Source organism: Diospyros lotus, chromosome 6, assembly GCF_014633365.1.
Source record: "Diospyros lotus cultivar Yz01 chromosome 6, ASM1463336v1, whole genome shotgun sequence".
Taxonomy (NCBI): domain Eukaryota; kingdom Viridiplantae; phylum Streptophyta; class Magnoliopsida; order Ericales; family Ebenaceae; genus Diospyros; species Diospyros lotus.
The window spans coordinates 15,927,164-15,946,039 of record NC_068343.1 but is presented as its reverse complement, the minus strand read 5'-3'; the positions used below and the strand labels follow the sequence as shown (position 1 = coordinate 15,946,039).

General features: G+C 36.2%; 3 protein-coding genes across 13 annotated transcripts in view; all 3 read left to right on the top strand.

Moving 5' to 3' along the window:
- LOC127803757 (MADS-box protein JOINTLESS-like) overlaps nucleotides 1-18,876 on the top strand; it is a 42,743-nt gene that overhangs the window by 14,915 nt on the left and 8,952 nt on the right. The gene's annotated exons all lie outside the window — the stretch shown is intronic.
- LOC127803756 (O-fucosyltransferase 39-like) lies at nucleotides 5,274-14,935 on the top strand. Its single transcript, XM_052340206.1, has 12 exons — nucleotides 5,274-5,290; nucleotides 5,479-5,522; nucleotides 5,627-5,806; nucleotides 6,771-6,833; nucleotides 6,945-7,020; nucleotides 7,166-7,236; nucleotides 7,337-7,425; nucleotides 7,524-7,727; nucleotides 12,145-12,415; nucleotides 12,896-13,123; nucleotides 13,235-13,432; nucleotides 14,426-14,935. Exons 3-12 carry the CDS (start codon nucleotides 5,687-5,689, stop codon nucleotides 14,633-14,635), a joined length of 1,530 nt encoding a protein of 509 aa, XP_052196166.1. The 5' UTR covers nucleotides 5,274-5,290; nucleotides 5,479-5,522; nucleotides 5,627-5,686; the 3' UTR covers nucleotides 14,636-14,935.
- The window catches only part of LOC127803755 (O-fucosyltransferase 39-like), a 43,677-nt gene continuing 30,260 nt past the window's right edge, over nucleotides 5,460-18,876 (top strand). Inside the window, exon 1 of one of the 3 annotated variants that reach the window (XM_052340205.1) lies at nucleotides 5,460-5,522. The gene's annotated coding sequence lies outside the window, so the exon portion shown is untranslated. Of the gene's footprint in view, nucleotides 5,583-18,876 lie in introns of all 3 variants that reach the window. The other 2 variants (XM_052340204.1, XM_052340202.1) reach the window with 2 other exon arrangements.

The following is an 18,876-nucleotide window of genomic DNA, read 5'->3' as shown; positions in this document are numbered from 1 at the left end:
TTTGAATTCCAATGAGGTTATCCGTTTTGGAAGCTCAAACTTGTAAATTAACCTTAAATTCATTTTTGTGGCAGTATGAATCTAATCCAGCATTTAGCTGAAGTTGGTGGTCCATTATGTCGCAATGAAGATGGTGGATCTTAAATTTAGTGCTCACAATCTTACAATATTAACCCTCACGTGCAAATAGTTTCAAATCTCAGCTTTTCTTCCTTTCCCCTTTTTTTACTCAGAAAAGCATGTGATGTGAAAATTCTTTTGCTTCTTTCCACCCTGAGCTAACCGTGGTGATAATAAATAAATAAACTTGTCCTTTCAATGTCTTTCTTTGTAGTGGAATTCCTTTCAAGATAGTGCTATATTAAATTTCGAGGGACCCCATCATAAGATCCGTGCATGGTCTTCTTCCTTTTTCTATACCTGCTGCTGGTCTCCTAATTAGATAAACAGCTTCCGGTACTAACCTCCCATACCCAATTCAATTGAAGTCTGTATCTTCTGTATTCAATATCGTCCAGCCTGCTATTGTCGATATTAAAACTTTGGATTTTGTTTTGGTTTTCTTTTGTGTGCGTGTCAGGGCCAGGGGCATTACCTAATTGGCCCCATATTTTTTTATTTTAGAGAATTAAGTATTAGAGAGTACAATAATTTATATACACAATATCAAGAAGTTAAAAGAATAATTTTTAAAGTTGAGGGCATTGTAGAACTAAGGCAAAGGTGGATAGTAAATGTACAAAGATTGAGGTGTAACAAATGTCACCGGGCTTTAAGGATAATTTTTATCCCTCAAAACAGTGCAAAAGCTAAGGTGGCTATTCCTGAGAAAGCAACAAGATTTTCCAAAATCCATATGCACTTACGGTTTTGGGGACGAAAGGAGCAGGAAGAAACAATAGACGAATCCAACAAAATAGTGGTAGTAAGAATAATCAAAATAACTAATAAATTTTGTGTCACAAGTGTAGCGAAAGACTGTATTTATAGGCGAACAATGTTACTGTTGAGAGGAAATCAGTACATGGGAGAGACTTATTCAAACAGATAAAAGATAAAAGGGATGGGAAGTATGAGAAGAACTAGTCAACTGAAGACTTGTTCTGTTACGAAATTGGATTGACAACAAACCACGATTAACCAACAACTATACATACGAACACAAAAATTTACATAAAAATCTCAAATGGGGAAAAATCACAAGTAGAAATGATCACTAAGCAAATAATTAGTAATACAAAAATGATATTATCACACCCAAAATATCACTAAGTAAATATTGTTACACCAAAAGTGATATAGTTGTAATTAATTCTAGAGTATTGGACACCTATTTATAGACTTAAAATTATTTATAGATATATACATGAAACCATATTCTGATTAGAAGATGATTCATGAAGATATTTTTTCAAATGAAATAAATTTTAATCAAAATCAAATTTGATAACATTCTAATTACAGTTAAATTAAGAGTCTCAGACTCAGTCAAATTTAAATTTCAAGTCACAATTATAATATGTTCTTTTTCCAATGATCAAGACCAATTCAAACCTCGGGTTAAAATAAGTTTTGTAGAGAAAAAGAAAAGCCAATAAAAAGGTTGCAATGTGTGCACTAGTATGCGAGACCCAATTCTCTCCTAGCTTTTATAAGGTTATATAGACATAGTAAATACAAAAGGAAAAATAAATATTTATATCCAATCAACGTGGAATTGAAGAAATTATAAATCATTTGAAATATCACTTAATTTACAACAAAAAGAGACAATTGTGTACCTTTACTTGTTTGTAGTTCTGCCCTAAAGCCCGGAAGGAATTATGTAATAGTGACAGCTCTTCTTCATAATTTTTCATGAATCTATTGAAAGCTATAGAGTATGGAGTTGGCTGCTGTCAAATGATTTCTATTTTATTATGAATAATGTTAGATGTACACCCATTTTATATATCTTGGGTTATATAAAGGGTTATTATAATCAAAATATCATGTACCTCACATGCGCCTCTATGCACCTCATGAAGAGTTTTTTTGTCATAATATCTCTTTATGTAGTCTAAGATATACAAAATAGGTATACCAATAGTATTTTCCTTTTATTATAAGGGAGGTCTCTGTTATTTACAGAAACACAAAGAGTACTTAGTGTCTTTTCACAAAATCTCAAAAGTGTCAGGTGAAATATACATAAGAAACAACAATATCCTTGACGCTAAAGCAAGGATAATTAGTAATTCATGAGAACGAATCCCTTCCCCTTCTCCCATCTTTTTTGCCCTCTTCCAAATTGGTATTGTGATAGAACAATGTACATTTTCTCTTGAATGGTACTACAACCTTCATATACATGAGCTTAAATTACTAAATATATATATATATATCTTATAAAAATATTTTATATTCTGCATATATTCTATATATCTCAAGATATATGATTACTACATTATATAGAGATACTATATATAAGTCATACCTTAACAAGATATTTATAATTATTATATTATAGATATAATATATACAAATCATATCTTAATTCTCTCTCTCAAACTGAAATATAGATGTTGAACATGCCTAACAAAATGTGTATATAACTCATATGAAGACGTTTGAGAGACTTAAGTAGTATTTGTTAAAATAAGCAAGACAAGAGAGTATCAAGATAAGGTCGGAATAGTTTTTCGAACAAGATATATAATAGTTAAGATAAAGTTGGGAAGTATTCTAAAATTTTTATCAAATTGTTTGTTAATTTTTTTGGAATGCATTAGAGGATACATAAGTCATTTTTTTCTTATATGTAGAGACTAATATATGCTTATCTTGAGGGAATGAGAGATATGCATATCTTGAAAAATCAAGATAAGAAGTCATTAATAATTTTTTTAAGAATGGTCAGATAACCTTAATAAACATGTTAAAAATGATAGAAATTCAGAATGCATCTTATATCTTAATTTTTTCACTTCATATCTTAATTAACAAATGTTCACTTAGTGAATAAATTAACTAACTAGTTATGAGAACCCTCAAATATTGTGACTCCCCATAAAACAGTTTTTCTTTGATTAAGTGACATTTAATTTTAATAAGTTTGATTCTTTTATTGAACATGAGATTAGAGACAATATGTATTGCAATCTGATTATCACACATTAACTGTATAGATTTGATATGAATTACTTCTAACTCCCCGTTACAATGTGCGAGTTCATATGAATCATTATATTAATTTTTGAATCATTACTTCCATCCATATCAAGTTTTAATTTGAATCATTATATTAATTTTGACTTCTAGTTTGAGAAGTAATGATCTCAAATGCATATAGTTTTTTTTAATATATTTCAAGATCAGACAGTGATGGATGATTAATATTGAGTAAAGTTCAGTGAGTAAATAGTTATATTTTTAAAATTCAGTGAGTGTATGTTAAATTAATTTTCATCACGTCGGATTTCGTTAGCTACATCAGATTTCGTTATAGTTGATGGAGTTATAACGAGTAATGGATGGTTAATGTTGAGTAAAGATCAGTGAGTGAGTAATTAATTATAATTTAAAATTTAATAAGTAAATAATTATAATTTTAAAGTTAAACGAGTGATTATTAATTTTACCCTTAATTTTTACTTAAAATTTGATGAGTAACAATTTATTTTTTTACTTCATCAAAAGAGTAGATTGTTAGCGATGCCTATTTACTCGACTAAAAAGTGATGAGAACTTTAATTTGTATTGAATACTGACTATCGGAACTTCTCGACTAATGGACTTGAGGTGTGAATAATGGGGATTGAAATTTTGTTTACCACGTTAGCAAAAGGCGTTGAATTAAGTCATTTTTTGACCCAAAGAAAAACACGAATACCAAATTGAACAGTGAGGTATACTTTGAAGTACAAAATAGACCTTTTGACCTAAACTATATTTATTACATATGGTAGAGTGAGTACTAAGGTGGGCTCCAATTTTAGTGTGGTACAAATTTTGAGAGTTTCAATGTGTGTTTCTTTGCTAGCTAGCAGCTATGACATGTGACTTATTTTGGAGTAGCTAGTAGAGACACCGCCAATCTTACTAATTTTCATTAAATTAGGTCTGTTCTCATTTAAAAAGATTAAATTTGTGTCGAGCTTAAAATTATAGATTTCATTGCAGTTAAATTTGATTATATTTTCATAAAACTATAATTAACTTGATCCAGAAATACCCCTTTTAAAAAAACAAAAGAAAAAAAGCATGAAAGTGAGTAAAATAATGTTGAAAATAGTGGTGAGCGATGGTTGCTTTGGGACTATCAATCAATCAATAATAGAGGTTGGTAAGGGCAATGATTTTGAATTAAAAAAATAAAAAAAAAGGTAAAACTGAATTTTCAGTCCAAACTTCAATTAATTGGGGGTAGGGCTTCTTTATTATAGTTTTTTTAGATCAAATTTTAAGCCTCGTATTTCAAATTAATTAAATTCAATTGTCTAATCCAAATCTAAACCCAAACCTTTGTCCTTCCTCCTTGATGGACCCAGCCAGGCAGCGTACGTAAACCGCGATCGGATCGGATCGGATCGGGTCTCACATTCAGCATCCATCCCCCGTGAGCTCGGGGTTCGATGAAATCAAATCTTTACGGGACACGACAAAAGCGACTGTCGGTGCAAATCCAATTCCTTCACATTTCACACCTCATCTCATCAAACCCACACACACAAACCATTAAAACGTTTCTGTACTTTCTTTCTTTTTCTTTCTTCCTTCCTTAGTCAGTCACCACAGCATAAAACTTATCTTTTTACAATCACAGTGGTGGCAATAGAATCAATCATTAAAGTAACAGTTAATTAATTAACTAAAACCCTAAATAAAATAAAATTCTTGCAGTTCTACTACAAAGTCGGTAAATAAATAAGACTCCAACTTAAAAAAGCAAAAGAAAGAAAGGAAGAAAGGAAAGAAAGAAAGAAAGAAATTCCAAAGGGTATCGTCATCACCCATCATCATGAATAGAGAGAGAGAGAGAGGGGGGGGGGAGATGGGAATGTATTGGATTCGGGACACGTGGCGGATGTAGGGCCACCCCAGCACCATAAAATTTAACCGTTAGGGACAGCACATGACATGGGGAAGCGGGCCACCACCATCCAGACGTTCATCCGTCCGTTCATCGAGAATCAAAGCAAAATGGAAAGGCTAGTGACTCGCTCACTTGAGACTTGCTAACTCACTCGTACAATTAAAAGGAAACAAAAATACAAGAAAGCAAATCAATTCGACGCAGCTGTTGTTGCTTGTAATTGCGTGCTTGCTTGCTTGCTTGTGTTGTGTTTATTAATTAATTAATTTATTTATTTATATTTGAGGGTTTCTTTTCTGGAGTAAGTCACGTGAATTTGTTTTGCTTTTGGTGATTGATGGTGATGATGGGTTGTGTGGGCTGTGGCCTTTACTATGTTGTTGTTGGTGGTGGTGTTATTGCAGATGTGAGGGAACTGGAGCCATAGGCCATAGCTGTACACAGGAAGGCAGGAAACCCTTTCCCTTTCTCTCTCCTCCATTAATACTCCTCTCTCTCTCTCTCTCTCTCTCTCTCATCTTCATCTTCATCTTCTTTTTCCTCCTCCGCTAGGCTCATTTATATTCTCGGAAACCAAGGCCTGATAAAACCACCGCCACCGCCACCGCCGGTATGAGGCAGAGCCACCGCAATCACGGAGGAGCTCTGCTGGGGGTCTTGGTGCTGCTGCTTCCAGTTTGGTTGCCAAGTCTTTTCGCTCCACTCAGCCACGCCTCTCCCTCCCTTTTCTCGGTATTGTTCCGTTTTCCGCATCATATCGCGGCTTTAGATTTTGTGTTTGTTTAGACATGTGCATTTCCTTTATGCTGTGTTCTTTGCCTTTTTGTTATTCTGTTGCCGAAAGCCCTTTTCCTCTCTTCCTGTATCTGTTTGTTGGAAATTCCTGATCTAGATTTCTTTTTTTTTTTTTTTTTTTCTGTTCGTTTTGCTCTAAGGTTGCTGATCTTCATTTCTGGACTACCGTTTTCCAAGGAAAAAAATTAAAAAATCCGTTGGAATTTGTTGGTCCCATTACGGCTTTAGTTGTAATTTCATGGATATGGATTTGTTTGAAAATTAACTGAAGAACTGTATGAGGAGGTTTCAGTTTCACATACTTTTTTGTGGATTCCCGAAAATAGCAATCGTGGATAAGTTGTATTCTAGTTAAAAAATGGCAGGGCGGGACTAATATGAGTGGATTCACTTGCTTTCTGATTGTTAAACAGGCAGATCATTTTCTCAAATCTAAGTATTGCCTTTCTCTGATTTGGATATACTTGTGCTATGTTTTATGGAAACTATGATAAAGGTTGTGCACAATTTAACTGTTGTAGCACTGACTTTATAGTTTATGGCTTTGGTGAGTTAGTTCTATTCGCCTGAACCAGTGGATGTCTTATCTTATGCGGTGAGGCAGTGGAGGTACACTGCACATGGGATCTCTGAAGCAATTATGGAGTCACTCTATTATAATGAATATAAATAAGACTCTTAATTTTAGTTTTTTCTTCCCTTTCTTTTTTGCTTGTGATCCCCAACTTGAATTTGCATTCGGTTAATTCTATTGAGCATTCAAGGTTAAGGTGACTCATGTGCTCTACACTTGCTTGTATCCGCACTACTACAAGTCTCTGGCGTATATGTAGCGGAATTGATATTATTTTGTTATGAGATATGTGCTAATTATAACATTGTGACCTAACTGCATTGCCAGGAAATCAATGCTCCAAAACCTAGGCACTTGCGTTTACTCAAGTGTGCTTTACAACGTGAAAATGTGAGTATTGAGTATGAGTTGCCTGAATCGCTTCCCTGTATTCTTGTGATAAATTGTTTGCAATTAGCTCAGCTGTCCATCTTCACGTCTATTTTACTTGTCCAATCACAGGGAAAACAATCTGATCTCTGGACTCCTTTGGCTGATCAAGGATGGAAGCCATGTGTGGACTCTTCGAACCTCCTCTGTGAGTGTTAAGACATAGAACAAGCACATAATTTTTTATTGCAAACAAATTTCCTTGAGGCTTGAATGTGTATGATTCGCATGATCTATTTGTTGATGTGTGTGCCTTTAGTTTGTCTAATGGATTCATAATTTAATTCAATCAGACCTACCACACAAGTCAGAAGGATACATCCAAGTGTTCCTTGATGGAGGGTTGAACCAGCAGCGAATGGGGGTGGGAACATGAAGATCTAAATAATTTTTTTGTTGTTGCTTACTTTTAAGAGAAGCAAGTCGTGATTAACCCTTTTTTAATCTTCTTTATTTGGGAACAGATTTGTGATGCAGTTGCTGTTGCTAAGATTCTGAATGCAACTTTAGTGATACCACATCTTGAAGTGAATCCTGTGTGGCAGGATTCAAGGTCTTTCTCACACAATTCATGTGTTCTTCTGATTTTGTTCATCTTTCTCACATAATTCACACAGTCGCACTTTTTCATTTTTGGCTACTTTCATGCAGCTCTTTTATGGATATCTTTGATGTGGATCACTTCATTGACGTCTTGAAGAATGATGTTTCTATAGTTAAAGAGCTGCCTGAAGAATTCTCTTGGAGCACGAGGGAATATTATTCCACAGCAATTCGAGACACCAGAATTAAAACAGCTCCTGTCCATGCATCAGCTAACTGGTATTTAGAGAATGTCTTGCCCGTCTTGCAGAGGTCAGTATATTCCTGCTCCTTTTTTTTTATTATAAATTGACTTGTTCTTTGAAGTCTTGGATTATCTTTGTCAATTAATTTGAATAAAGTACTTGTTGCATTGATAGAAGAACAGTCTTCCAGTTTCCTAAACTTCATGGTTCCTTGCAGAAGTAACTTGCTTTTTTTAAAAAAAATAAAAAAAATACTATTAACTAGTTGGACATTTTTAAGATTCTTGTGCATTTTTAATGTGAATGAAAAAGATTGTCATTTGTCAGCCAAGATTCTATATTGAAAGAATAACCTCAGGGTAATTTTGGATTGTCAGTTAATTTTACTTGTTTGAATTGATGATGGGAAATTTGACCAAATTGTTTATATATTTAGTTGAATAAAATTGACCAGAACAACTTGAACTATTGTTTACTCTTTGGAGGTTAGGTAATTTCTCTTTATAATTGCTATAATACTAGCATGCCTCTTGGATGTAAGCCTAAGAAAAAATTGCATTTTGTATGCCTTTATTTTAGTGGATTGATGAAATGTTTATACTTGCTCCTGGCATGAATGTCTGAAGCAATACATGCAGTAGCATTCATTGAAATTCTATTTGTTTGCGAAATAGCATGCGAACAGCAATGTTTAGAGCTGTTATTGATAAATACAAACAATAATCTTCTACGGTTCCACTTCAAGTCTTGGTCTTAATTACTTGGGATTGGCTGTATGGATCCATTTGACCATTTTGGTCTATTGAAACCAATTTTACCAATAAAATCTGAGGCAACGCTGTCCTAACAGGCATCTGTCTTACCATCTCTCTCTCTCTTATCTTCTTTTTTCTTGGCCATCCTCAATGTTGAAAGAATCAAACTCTGTAAGCACATTAGTTGATACCATCTTAAAAGGCTTCTCATTTTGTATCGGTTTCTGCCACCTGTAATGCACATTGGAGAAAGATTGTATATTTGAAAGAAATGGAAGGAAAAAAGAGAAAGAATATTGTGAAGGCTATTTGTTTTATTTTTTTTAAATCCTCTTGGATCCTTGTAATCTTGCACAATCAAATTTCTTTTGTTTCATTCATCCAAAATTTCTAACCTTTTGTGTTATATAAGATGTGTGAAACAAAATTTACCTTCATGAGACCTAGGGTTAGAACATGGGGCAATGACATGTTCAGCTTGACACTCATGTTTTCAAAATCTTTTTATACTCCTTATGGAAAACCAGAAGCCTCTTCTTCCCCCCTCCTCCTTTTTGATTTATCTGTCACGCCCCAATTCCGGAGGTCGTGACCGACACTACCTCCTAAGAAGCCATAGACTCTAATAGGGAATAGTAGGCCTTACAATATATCATTTACCATCTATTATTTTAAATATTCCGAGTTAACTATGAAAATTACCATAACTTTTATTTCGGAATTTAAGTGCCCACTAGCCTGTAGTCATCATCTGGTTACATTGTCCAAAATTAATTAGAACACAAAAGAAAGGAACATTAATTTTCCCATACACAAGTCTAGTGAAGTGTGGTGAATGTGCTGTAGCCCGAAGCGTGTCTAGGGTATATGCAGTTAGAATCACCTACCACGATTCTTATTGTCAGAATTGATGCCAATCTACAAATCTGAAAATGTTAAAGGGGTAAGTCTATCACTGACTTAGTGAGAGGTAAAGAGCATTATAATGAGGGAAATATAGAATCAATGCATCAAAAGATAAATTATTATGCCAAGTAATAATAAACGCGCACAATGAATAAACGTGCACATATAGGAGTAAATAAGTTAGAACCGGAATTCACGTATTCCATTAACTTAGGGGCGAAACGACTCTCACGCACAAAATCCACTTCGGTGGAACCACTCTCGCTTGATTTGAACATGATGGCAGAACCACTCACGCCAATAAGGGCGGACCAATTCTCATCCTAATGGATACGTGGTGCACCAATGTCGAGCTTTTATTGTAGTTAGCAATACAGGGTTCTAACTAGTTATTCCCTTTAAGACACATTTTGTGCTATCATTTAGTATTAAGAAGTGTCACATGCAGTGTATTAGATATTAGTATCAACATGCACAAATTAAGGCATCATGGATTATAATTTTTCCCAAATGCAAATCAAAGGAAATTAAATCAGCTATAAGTGTCAACATGCATAGATCAGGAAACATGGATTCTATTAGAGTTAGCAAATGGGTTGGGTGGCCCATCGGCTCGCCTCCCAACCCAGCCCAATTTGATATTGTAGCAAACGGGCTGGGCAGGGCCAGTGCTTTGTGGCTTGCGGCCCGGCCCAGCTCGGCTTGGCTCGCCTTGGCCCGTTTATTAAGGGCCATAGGGCTGTGCCAGGCCCCCATTTCCTATTGCTCAGCCCACCTTCCTCGCGGGCCAAATTTGAGCCTGCCCATGAAATGGGTGGGCCAAGTGGGAGGCGGGCGGGCTGGGCTGGGCCAGCCAGCCGTGTTCCAACTCTAGATTCTATTTCCCCAAATTTAATTTAAAGAAATGTCATTGTAATAGTATATCAAGAATACAAGGATGATTAGCAATATGAATGCAGCAAATGCCACTATAATACAAATTATACCCACTCACTGTGTTATATTAGATTCGATATTTTCCTCATTGCCTCTTGGCTGGGTCGCGTCAAAATTACTTAACAAAATATTTATAGTAACATGAGAATTGACTAAAAAAAAGGTACAAGAACTAAAATATTCCCAACGATCTAAAACATCTATCCTAACTGACCAACGGACCACGGATGGAACGAGCAATAAGAGAAACGGGACAGGGTGAATATAATTCTAATGTTGGGCTTTTAAGAAAATTGGTTGGGCTTTAATGAAACATGAGGATTAAGCTTTACCAATTAAATTTTGGATTTTTGAAAATAAACTGGGGCCCAATTGTAATAAAATGGGGCTTGACCCAAACTGAGTTTGATTTAGCTATCAGATTAAAATAGGGATTTAACCATTGGATTTGGTTAACCAAGGATAATATACATCTATTTAGGAAGTAATTAGACAAGATATATCATAAGATAATCTAAATAAATCAGAAATTAGAAAAAAGGGAATACATATGCTAATCTCAATAATATGTATTAAATCAGGATTTGGATAACCATTGGAATTGGCTATCCCAATTATCCTTTATGAATTTTGGCATTAAATAAATCTGAATTGAATTAAATCAGGAATTGGATAACCATTGGAATTGGCTATCCCAATTATCCTTTGTCAATTTGGGATTTCAATAAATCTGGAATAACTTGGAGCAAATCAGGTGCAGCCTATCCATGGATTGGATTAGGCTTGCACCCACCAACCAAAGACCCTAAATTAATTTTAAGGTTTGGAAGTTTGGCAGCCAAGCTGTGCACGTGGGTGCATGAGTGGTGGGGGGTGGTTGGCCGGCGATGGTGACTTCTGACCACTGTCTTTGGAGTGGCCCAGCCATGGCCGATTGTTACTTGGGGCTTTGGTCGACAGGGGTTAGGCAAGGGGGTTCCAGCAAAACAGAGAGGTGAAGTTAGGTTTCCATTGCGAGGAAGAAGAAGAAGAAGAAGAAGCAAAGGAGAAGCAAGATCAGATATGGCACCTGAGAGTCCATCCAGACAAGACCGAACTGAGGGGGGGGAGCAGGGGGGAAATCAAAGCCACGAACCAAGATACCAGCAATCTTGGCCATGGCGCAACCCCACCTAGAAATCAAAATCGATGGAATGGTAGTACAGGCCATTTTCTCACTTGCGAATCTTGGCCACCCATAGCACTGAAGAAGAAGGAGAGAGAGAGAGAGAGAGAGAGAGTGCAGAAGATATAAATCTGTGAGGGGAAGAGACGTTGCTGCCATGGAAGGAAGGCACATGATTATCACCAATTCTCGGTTGTGAATGGAGGATGAGAAGGGGAAGTTCCAGGCGGCTGTTACAGAGAGGAGAGATGGAGCTTGGAGCCCTAGGGCTCTCTTTGCCTCATGGGCTAGGCTCCTCTTGGTTCTTCTCAATAATCAGGCCCAAAAATCGGGCCTTACATTATCATTATAGTTTTGATAGGTATAAGGAACTCTTGCTTTCCTCATACTTGATCCCACACATAAATTCTGAATCATTGATTCCCAAAGGTGGACAGGATTACAGTTTACTCTAAAGTTCGCAAATATTGCTGTCTTGTAGTAGGTGAGAATGATATTTAAATGGTAGTACGAACTCTTCCTTGAAACCCACAACACAGGTAAGCATTTTAGCCAGTTTCTTAAAACTTTGGCGAATTTTGAACTTGTACTAATTATGTTTTCTTTTGTACATGTAATAATTTTAGCATATATATTTAGGTAACATGATTATTTATTCTGCAGTTGTTTTAAGTTGATTGACCTCTTTATCTACATATTTATGTACTCACTCAATGTTCCAGTTATGGTATAGCTGCCATTGCACCATTTTCTCACCGGCTAGCATTTGACAACCTGCCAATGGACATCCAACGCCTACGTTGTAAAGTTAACTTTAAAGCACTTATATTTGTGCCCCATGTTAGAGCTCTGGGAGATGCTCTTGTCAGTCGCCTTCGGTATCCGCATGGCCATCATGAGGGGCTTGATACCAATTATTTGAGAGAGGTTACTGAGGCAAAAGAGAAACAAGGACCAATGAAATTTGTTGCGGTACACCTTCGGTTTGACAAGGTATGCATGTCCTCATGTTTGCATGAAATATTGAGGATTCTGACAATACTTTATACTGAGATTCTCTAGAGCAGAGAAAAAAAGTAATCAACTTTGATATCCTGCCTGGTGTGCTTTGTCAATGTTTCAGTTTTAACTTTCAAGACACTTGTGTTTGGCCAGCTTCATTACTGATAGCCTAGTGCTATGCAACTGTGTTTTCTGTACACCCATACATTGTCTTCATCTTCCATACAGTATGTACACACGAGATAACAGTAAATTGGTGGTGGTGCAATTTGTTTTGCACTTAAGAAATTTTGGGCGGTCATTGAAAATTATTAGCATATAAATATTTGCTTGATTTTCTGTTTTCACGCTCCGTCAAATATTGATAATCATTCTTAAAACTTCATGTTACCTTGTCTGCCTTCATTTTGGTTGAATTCTCTGTTGTGAAGGATTTTTCCTTCATGAATTCTTAACCTGGCTGTGACACAGGATATGGCGGCTCATTCAGCCTGTGATTTTGGAGGAGGTAAAGCTGAAAAATTGGCTCTGGCTAAGTACAGACAAGTGATTTGGCAGGGAAGGGTCCTGAACTCTCAATTCACTGATGAGGAGCTGAGGAGTCAGGGCCGTTGTCCTTTGACTCCTGAAGAAATTGGATTGCTTCTAGCAGCTCTAGGCTTTGACAACACCACTCGTCTTTATCTTGCCTCCCACAAGGTTTACATCTAACTACTCTCTTTAGTTGCTAATGAAATTTGACACCAATTGAAAGTAATAGTAGTGCCCTTGTTTAAATTCCTATATTGTTGATGTGGCCTTTTTGACTAGGTATATGGTGGTGAGGCTAGAATCTCATCATTAAGACGATTGTTTCCACTTATGGAAGATAAAAAGAGCCTTACCTCTAAAGAAGAAAGGGTCCATATTAAAGGCAAGGCTTCTCTATTAGCTGCAGTTGATTACTATGTCAGCATGCACAGTGACGTCTTTGTTTCTGCATCTCCAGGGAACATGCACAATGCAATGGTAAGCTATTTGTGTTCGTATTTGAAAGACATTTCCATTTCAATGAATGTGCTGGCAACATGGTTTGCAATGACACTTCTAGTGCGTGAATTTACCCAAATATTTGATGCTAATGACACTCATCAACATGCTAATGGGTAGACTCTAAAGAAAGTCCATGCTTGGGGAGAATCCAAACAATTGGTTGTTTTTTGAGTTTGATGCTGCAAGTGACAAACTGAAGTTGGGTGTGGCTTTGGAAATATAGAGAATGTGATTGGTGCAATTCCCCAAAAATATAAAAGACCTTGGACGATTTTAAGCATTAAGCCGTATTACGCAATTTATTTTCTTTTGATTCCAGTCCTTCGTTCTTAAGGCGAGGGGTAACAGAATTTTCGGTTACTTAGACAATTGGGTATAATCCTAACAAACATTTGGTAGTAGAATAGGCTTACATCTCTTGTTTACTCAAGACTATTTAAATACCTTTGGAACTCTTGGGATTGGATATGAGATAGGTGTTTGACATGTTTGTTTAGATATAGACATGGCGTGTAAGAGAATTTTCATGAAAATGTGCATAAAACTAAAGTGCTTGTGATACAATGGTCTGATTATTTTACTGTTAGGGCTAGGCCTTTTTGGTGTGCGGTTGATCTTTACATAAAATTATATAAGTATATGTACATATTATATAGTTGGAAGGATACACAAATCTATTATTTTATGCGTAAAAAGATGTATTTTAGTATATATCTACAAGTTTACCTCAAATAACCAACAATTTGCGTTTAGTAGTATGAAATTTAGCTTTATTCTTGTATCCTTGGATGTGAGACATTTTGACACATCAGTAGCGGACACTTGTATGAAGTATATAATAGCATATATAATTAATTATCAGAACAAGTTTGACTTATCTGAAGGAAAAAAATGGAGGGGGGTTTGCAATGGTTGTTTAAACTTATAATCTTCTTTTAGGAAAATTCTAATGCTGTTTGAATTTAACAGGTGGGACACCGAACGTATGAGAATCTGAAGACTATTCGCCCAACCATGACATTGTTGGGGCCACTCTTTTTAAACAAGAGCATGAATTGGCCAGAATTTCAACAAGCGGTGGTGGAAGGCCACGAGAACAGACAAGGGCATATCAGGGTTAGGAAGCCCAAACAGTCAATCTACACATACCCAGCTCCCGACTGCATGTGCCATGCTTAAAGGCAAAATCCTCCCGGATTGTGTGTTCGCGCCTTAGTAGGTATATCTAATGATTCAAACTGCTACTATTGTTTGTGTTGTAAAACCTGAATAAGATGCAACAACCCCTTTACTGTGGAGGTGGTGGGTGTTGTGTAGAAAGGGAGTAGTCATCGCGAGTTGTGTATCCAAAATACCAGTTATGAATAGCCAGCATTTCTAGACAGTTGTGTGTTGTATAATATCATTCAAATTGTCAAAATTTGTTGTTAGGCACGGCCTATCAAAGCTGGATATACAATCACTGTATCTTGAGTTTCATCTTTTGTTTAGCTTAATGATCAGCTATACTGATGAGCACAGGAGAAATCGAACACTTTTATCATTGTTCCCTTTAAAAACCTTGGATTTGAAGGACAGAATCAGAGATATAATAGCTTTATAGTCGTTTGGAATTGAAACTCATTGATGCTTAGCACTTGGAATTAGTAGAAAGTGCACTGAAGTGCCCTAAACAGCTCCCCTTTTTTTTCTTTTGCTCTGGATGAAAGGGTGAGTTTGAAACACTGAGTCAAAAGGGTATCCGTGTGCAAAAGGCATAGGCCCAGTCTGCCGCCCCACCTACGATGTTAAGTTCAGTGAGGCTTGTTTAAACCAGCTCGTGCTGCAAAGAGGTGCTATGCAAGGAATTAGTAGTACTCCTGTGGCAATTGTAGTAGTGTTATTAGTTTTCTTTATTTTGTAAATTCGGATAATATATGGTGGGAGATTATTAAGTCTAAAATGACTCAAATTGATCCTCGTGGTGATTTAATAAAGAATCATGTTAGATGTATAATTATTTTGTACATTTTGGGCTACATAAGAGATATTATGACCAAAATACCCTGTGCCTCACATGCGCTTCATGATGAGTTTTTTTATCATTGGTATACCTTTATGTAGCTCAAGAAATACACAAAGGTGTACCAATAGTATTTTTTTTTTAATAAATTTAAAATTTAATATGCATACCAGGAGTTTTTTTATTAAATTTAAAAATTAGAATAAAACATAAAGGTCCAAACAGACAAGCAAACCACAAAAGGTCTCGGAGACCCTATCGAGTGAAAGGACTCCTGAATTTGTTCCTATGGTACTTAATAAATTTAAAAATTGATATGCATATCAAGTGCAACCCAAGCACAAAATCCATTTACAAAACCCATAAGGGACAAGTCCAAAAATTAGAATAAAACATAAGAGCCCAAACAATCAAGAAAGTCACAAAGGCCAGGTGACCCTATCGAGTGAAAGAACTCTAAGAGACCCAAAGGGAGACTAGGAGACCCTGAGGGGGAGTCTCTTGAGCGGCATTCCCAAAACATAAAATCGCAAACCAATATTCAAAATTTTCTCCTAAAAATTTATAACAAATGAGGATTATTTGAAACAATCATAATATCGATATATCAAGGATTGTTATCACTTTCTAAAAGTTTCATCTATAAGTCGAGAATGATCCTTCCTCCCAAGTAAGTCATTTTTTACTAGTCTAAGAGCTTTGTGCTTCTTTTTTCAATCTTGAAGAACTTGATTTAAATATCAGATTGTTTGCATGGGGAATGCCCTGCACCTTTTAATGGTCTCATTTTTGTAGAATTCTTGAGGCTTGAAGACTAATCCGTGGGCATATAAATTCTATTATTGTGTTTGAGCAATAACAATTGTCGCCATTTGTGAAAAGTCAATAAAAAATCCAAAGCACACAAAACTTAAGAATAGTTCACACAAGATCTCATGTAGTTGGGATAGGCAGAGCAAAGAAGAACATGACAACAAGAGTCCCATGAACCCTCAAAGTCTAAGAGAGACCTTATAAGAGACTTTCTTGCAGACTGTCCCATTGAGTGAATATGAAACCCTTTGAAAACAACATGAGATCTTGCATAGAGTTATGCGCCACGGTTCACTACCGTGAATTTTGTTAAACTATGCAAAAGATGGATAGAACGACCCCTATACTTGAGATCTTGCAGAAAACCTAGAGGGAAGTCTTGCGAGAGACCTTGAGAGAGAATCTCTAACATGAGAATCTACCCCACTTGGAGGCTCATCAAGAGGTGTCTTTCGAACCCAGTTCAGCCTAGGGAGGTTATTGTAGTTGTAGGTAGAGACGAGGTAGGGGTAGCACGACCCCAAAAAGAAAAATATCAAAAAATTGTGGAGAATATAATTGTAAAAGAGGATCGGGGTCCTATCAAGAATCAACCTAGAAGATAACATGAGGTTGATAATCAATCTATATTTAGTGCTTGAGAAGCAACAAACATGAAAAAAAATTATTGAAAAAGTGCAAGAGTATAAGAAGTTGGTAATAATAGAAGAAGATCAACACAAGAGGAAGATTCTTTTCACCGTGAAATTATGGAGAAACCTCTTTCTTGAAATTCAAAATATCTAGCTCACCGCCTATTCAATGTAAAGACAATCTCTATGATCACATCTAAAATTATAAGTCAATGATGCTATTACATGGATGAGAAGATGCCATCATATATCGAGCTTTTTCTTTAACCATGATTTACTGTGCACAGGCCATGGTTCAATGGCTTGGCAAAAATGTTTATCTCATCTTTCAAGCAATTGCGAAGAGAATTTATCAGGACCTTCATAATCAATGGTCAAATGAAGAAAGATTCCATTTACTTGCTTAGCATTCGTATAAAGCAGTAAGGAAACTCATTGACAATATGTAAACAAATTTAGAAACACAATATTGGAAATTCAAGACTTGTAGGTAGGTGTGTCAGTTGCTACAATGCTCCTAGGAACAAAGACAGTACCACTGCAAGAACCCCTCGCTCTAGATCAACCTGCATCTTTGCCATATTTGTTTATCTGAGCCAACAAATACGTTTTGCAAGTTGAGATAATGTGACTAGTTAGAGGAAATGAAGAAAAAGACAAATAAAAAAAAGAAAAGAAAGAGATGTTGATAAAGGAACGAGCAAAGGAAAGAGAAGTCCCAAAAAAATCTAATGGCCTTTCAAAACTTAATTCGAAAGATATACCTAGCTCACAAAGCCAATGTCGGCTATTCTAGCAATTATTGAAGGATCGAGTCTCATCAATTTCCCAAGAAAATTGATAGACCTTTAGGGAGAAAAAGGATACTTTATGCGAATTCCACGGTGTTCACAAAACACACCATTTACAAACGTTGTAAATTGATGAATCAAATAAAGGCTTTGATTAGAGAAGAGAAACTAGGAATGGATTTGTGGACATCAAGGCTTGGAAAATGAAACAAACAAATCCTCCTCGAGATAGTAAGACAATCCAAGGCAGAAAGAAAACCCCTAAAGGCTAAGATAGATAACGAAAAGATAGAAGAATTTCCTACTAATCTAAAGAAAAACAAATAAGGGGTCCGAGGAGCACAATTCACCACTTAAATGTTCGAGCCTTCAAGAAGCCAGTCATTCTTCTTGGCAAAGGCCCATGAAGGAATTTGTGTGGGACCCTTGACACTTTAGGGAATTATAACAAGAAAAAACTGTAACATTTTAGAGTTACATTTGACGAAATACACGTATGGTGGTGCAAGTAAAATTAATTTTTTTTTACGTGCATAACTATACACAGCAAAAAAGCAATAACACACAACCATACACAGCTTGAATATTTAAGTAACACGTTATTTCATCACACAAAATACAATATAATAATTACTTGAAGTCCGATGTGTAGGTTGGGGTCTAGAAACAGTTTCTGTACTGAGATAATTGTACCTCACGTTATAGTGGGCCTAGGTTGTCCACACCTAGTGTACAGTCTGGTACTGTTTCAGCCGTCTCTTCTCATGCTAGACTAAGGATCATGTATCACTAGCACTCGTGTCTTGATTTCGCGTGATGTTCATGCCAATTAATTTAACAAAAGCACAATAGAAAGGGACAAAGAAGTAGAGAATAATAGCAGCTCTAAGCAGTAAAAATGCTTCTGTAATTTCCTTTAATTTCATGTCCCAATTGCTCGCCGATTCACCCCACCACCTTTACCAATTTGTTGACACGTGACACCATTACCTTCGGTTGGGACGGTGCGAGAGTCGACTACTGCGGCAGTCGACTCCTCAAGTTGGGCAGTCAACTCTCTTGCTGAATCCAGAAGATTATGCATCCTAATCTACTAACCCTTAGCAATTGGATACTCGAGACACATTGTGGTGATTAGTGCTGATACCAAACACAACATTATATTGTATGTGACTTTTTAGA